This window comes from Colobus angolensis, unplaced genomic scaffold (genome assembly GCF_000951035.1).
Source record: "Colobus angolensis palliatus isolate OR3802 unplaced genomic scaffold, Cang.pa_1.0 Scaffold240, whole genome shotgun sequence".
In the NCBI taxonomy this organism is placed as follows: Eukaryota; Metazoa; Chordata; class Mammalia; order Primates; family Cercopithecidae; genus Colobus; species Colobus angolensis.
In genome coordinates this window covers 639,033-643,474 of record NW_012115600.1, presented here as the reverse complement: position 1 = coordinate 643,474, position 4,442 = coordinate 639,033, and the positions used below count along the sequence as shown (strand labels likewise).

The 4,442-nt window shown below is 53.9% G+C and overlaps 1 protein-coding gene across 4 annotated transcripts in view; it reads right to left on the bottom strand.

Moving 5' to 3' along the window:
• Positions 1 to 229: 229 nt before the first annotated feature.
• Positions 230 to 4,442, bottom strand: part of EPHB2 (EPH receptor B2) — a 136,799-nt gene continuing 132,586 nt past the window's right edge. The window contains exons 14-16 of one of the 4 annotated variants that reach the window (XM_011945544.1): positions 2,953 to 3,108; positions 1,982 to 2,084; positions 230 to 1,886 (exon numbers count right to left, since the gene is read on the bottom strand). In XM_011945544.1, the coding sequence (XP_011800934.1) occupies positions 1,593 to 1,886; positions 1,982 to 2,084; positions 2,953 to 3,108 (553 nt within the window). In that variant the 3' untranslated portion in view covers positions 230 to 1,592. Of the gene's footprint in view, positions 2,085 to 2,952; positions 3,109 to 4,442 lie in introns of all 4 variants that reach the window. The other 3 variants (XM_011945545.1, XM_011945546.1, XM_011945547.1) reach the window with 3 other exon arrangements.

The window sequence follows — 4,442 nt, the reverse complement described above, 5'->3', positions numbered from 1 at the left end:
ATACCCAGGGCATCGAAGAGTTCTGAGCCACTTCCAACTCACTTCCTTTGTTGCCTGTGCTTTTGACGAGCCAGGGCCAGAAAGGCCACGTGGAGCTGTCATTCTCCGTATGTTTTCTCTGCCCTGGGCTTTCTGGAAGCCTGAGGGAGGAAGGGCTTAGAAGAGCAACCTGGGTCACATGTCTCCCAAGGGTGCCAGGGTCTCCCTCAGAACTTACAGAGAACAGGGGTCATGTTATAACTAAAGTGTTTATTTCCATTCAATGCACTAACTGATTGCTCTGCTTGGGTGTCTGCGTTGGCTCACAGGAGGGAGTCTGTGGCCAGATCCCTGGCTGAGGGCTTCCCCATGGCCAAGACCTTTAGGCCCAGCAAAGGTCTGGTGGGGGGAAGGAAGTGGGAGAGAAATCACACACTTTCTCTCCGGGGAAGGGAAGGAGCATGCTTGCCCGCGTCTCTGAGCGCACCCTCTGGAGGGCAGGGTATCACAGTGAATGATCCGGGTCCTGGCCTCCGATGCAGCCTGGTTTAGGCTCCCAGAGGCAAAACTGGGTTTTGGCCGTCTGAGGGCACTCAGGAGCCTCAAAGGGGCCTATTTGCCTGGGAAGTACTAGATCAATTGGGGCAGGAGAGTGGGAAGTGGGCAAGGACTTCCAGTCCTGCAGCCTCAGAGCCCACTTCCTCCTCCATCTGTCACTTCCATCAACAGTCCTGGAGTGGAAGGCTCCTCCACCTTGGCGCCTCCCCCTCCTCACCCAAATCTCACTCCAGTCTCTGAATGGCCCAGATGGCCCTGTGGCAGTTGGCTTTGGTGAGGCCTGGTGGCAGGTAGGAGGAGGGAAGAGTGTCAATGAAAACGGTATAAAAAATCCAGAAATGTGCATATAAAATCTTGCCCTTGGTGTATTGCCTAAGTCAGTAAGCAGAAAGCACCTTCTTCCTGGAGAAGGATCAAGTCCTCAAAAGGTAGGAAATGTCAAAGTGTCACTTCATTGTCATTAAAAAAAAAAAAAACCCAACAAACAAATCCCCTAAACCAAAACCACCCTGACCAAAATACCCCCGAGTCCACAAATTGATGTAAACAAACCCAGATGCAGGATCAACCCTTCTCAGCGGCAGTTGGAGCTGACGGCAGTCACTGCAGTATCAGTCCTTGAGGCGGGGGCTGGTGGGAGTGGGCACCAGGCGGGTCGGGCCGCCGGGCTGTGCGCGTGATAGTACCTGGAGCTGCAGACCCGGGGGCCGCCATCCTCAGGAAGGCTGACCTTTCTGGCGTCCCCGCATTCTCCCTGACCCAGAAGGACAAAAGCCCCTTTCAGCCCCATGAGCCGACAGGAGAAACAGTGTCTTTCATTGGAGTTTCTAAAATATTCGCCAAAGACAGAAAAATTCTTCTGTTTGCCCAGTGGTGGCGGGAATAGATTTTCCCAGAGGGGTTCCTGGGGTGGCTGCCTGTCCATCTGTCCTGTCCTCCAGACACTTGGTTGTTGACTGAGGCCTAGAGGAGCAGCAGGGACAGGAGCCAAGGGCGGCCCCCGTCTCTCCCCTTCACATTTGTTTTTCTGAAAGTGTTTCTTGGCTCTGGCCAGGTCACCTTCCCAGAGGGAGTTGGAGAGAAACTGCTTTTGGTGTCCGATTGGACACATCGCATGAATCTCCCAAGCCCTTTTTTATCCCCCCGCAAGAACGGTCATTGCTTTCCTTATGAGAATCCTCTTTAAAAAATACTCCTTGTATTTCCCGCCCCCTCCCAGGATCTGTTTTCTTGTTTCCCATTCCCTTTTTATTTCCGTCGCTTGAGTTGCATGTTTTCTTGGTGATGTCTTGTGGCTGGTGCCGCTTGGTTCTTCCCGTGGCCCGTGGCCTCCTGGCGGGTGGCTGGCCCTGCAGTGGATGAAGCACCAGGAGGGCCGGTGCACGTGGGGCAGAGGGGGCGGGGCTTGGAGGAAGAGGTGAGCCGAGGCAGGTGAATGTCAAACCTCCACAGACTGAATCTGGTTCATCTGCGCCCGCATCACCTGGATACTGTTCAGGATTTTTTTCTGGTGGCCAGCCAAAGTGACCCCAACCCGGAGAATGTCCCTTTGGGAGAGAAGCACGTGTGTTAGGGAAATGTGCAGGTGAAGGAGCCCTGTGCCTGGTAGAGAGCTGCCTGGGCTTCCCTGGGAGGAAGACGGCAAAGCAAGGAGTACTGGGGAGTGTGGAGTGTGGAGTGGGCAGGCAGCCACAGCTGGAGGGAGTGACTATGGTGTGAGGTGGAAGAGCACTTGAGTAGGAATCAGGGTTCCTAGGGGGCCTTCTCTCCCCTGCTATGGGGAAGGGGAAGCCAGCTTACATTTTCTTTCTTTTTCTTTTTTGAGACGGAGTCTCACTCTGTTGCCTAGGCTGCAGTGCAGTGGCATGATCTCAGCTCACTGCAACCCCCATCTCCCCGGTTCAAGCCATTTCCCTGCTTCAGCCTCCTGAGCAGCTGGCATTACAGGCACATGCCACCACGCCTGGCTAATTTTTTGCATTTTAGTAGAGATGGGGTTTCACCATGTTGGTCAGGCTGGTCTTGAACTCCTGACCTTGTGATCTGCCCGCCTCGGACTCCCAAAGTGCTAGGATTACAGGTGTGAGCAACTGTGCCCGGCTGCCAGCTTGCATTTTATAAGCACCCACTTCCTTTATATCTCCCTCAACCTTCCTACCAATCCCCAGTTTGTAGGTGAGAAAACGGAGGCTGAGGGAGGTGCTATGATTTGACCAAGGTCACAGAGCTTGTAGGTGGCAGGCAGACCTGGGTATCAGTCCACAGATGACTCGGAAGTTGGCCATCTTGCCCCTTGGTCCCTGCTTCCCTATTGGGACATGATCTATTTCTCACCCTCCAGATCACCCCACTTGGCTGGTGGGGCCGGTGGAGAGGGGGTGATAAGGTGATGAGCAGAGGTGGCTGGGCACTTACTCCATCATCATCTGAGACACGACATCAAAGGAGGTGAAGCCAGCATTGGCGAAGCTCTCCTTGTACTGCCCCATCTTGATGGCCTCCAGCCACTCGTCCACCGTGTTAAAGCTGGTGTAGTCGGGGATCGTGCGGTCCAGCAGCGGCAGGTTGATGCTGGGGTTGGGGGTGGGTGACAGAGATGGTCAGGGCACCTGTTTGCAGGGAGCGTGCAGGGATACGCCTGTAGGCTGCGTATGCATGAATGTGCACGTGTGCATCCATTTACATGAACGTGAACACAGGTGAAGGGGTATGTACGTGAGTATTTCTGCATGAGTGCGGGCATGGGTTTGAACCTGTGGAAACATGCATGCATATATATGTGAGCATGTGAGAGCAAGTGTGTGTGCAGAACTCAAAGCTGGGGCCAACTGGGAAGTCTAGGGAAGGCACTGCAGGGATGGCCGAGAGGCTGGACCTCGGGAGTGAGGAGGGGAAGATGCAGCTCCATGCTTATTTTCAGCAGGAGGGATTTCAGCTAGACTAACTATGCTGGTTGTTCAGTTTCCTCTCCCAGTGCCATTCTCCATCCTTCCCCACTCTGGTTTGTGCTATTGAAAGCTCACCTTCTGGACTGTCCAGAGATTGTATTTCCAAAGCCCAGCTAAGGCTGGTGGTGCTAATGGGAATGACTTCTTGGCTGGCAAGGAATGAAATGGCTCTCATGAGGTTTAAAGCTCAGAGGGATTTGATCTGGAGAGTTAGGGGTGGCTGACATAGGGTCATGGTGAGGAGAGACAGGCAGAGGGAAGCATGATGGTCTCCTGCTCATAAGAACGTGCTCTCTGGCTACAGCCAGCCCCAGATCCTAAGGATACCTGGCCAGACGCCCCTCTGAAACCCTGTGGGGTTGTGGGTCCTGAGGAGTAAGTGTGTGCAGGCGCAGCAGTGTGACCTGTGACAGCCACCAAAGGAGGGCAGGGGACAGCTGCTGCCCCACAGAGCCTGCCCTGGGAGGCTCGAGCCTTGAGGAGAAGCGAGGCACCAGGTCCCCGAGTGAACACCCCTCAGGCTGAGCCTGTCTCTCGGGCATGGGGACACTGACTCAGTGTAGGGGCACAGATGGCTGTATGGTGAGTACAAACTTCTGAATGGGTGTGTGTGTGTGCAGGTGCCTATGGATGTGTGTAGGTGTGAGAGCCTGAGACTGTGTATGAATAGGCATGAGTGTTTGTGCCTAATTGTGTGTTCATCTGCGAAGGTAGGACTGGAGCTGTGTGAGCATGTGTGTGAGGAGGATATAAATGGAAGTTGGAGGGTCCAGGTTTGAGTGTGAGGGTAGCTAGGAAGGAAACTTAGTGACAGGAATATCTATTCACCAACTAAGATTCTGGATCCTTTGGTAATTTTTTTTTTTTTTTTAGATGGAGTTTCGCTCTTGCTGCTCAGGCTGGAGTGCAATGGCACGATCTCAGCTCACGGCAACCTCTGCCTCCTGGGTTCAAGCG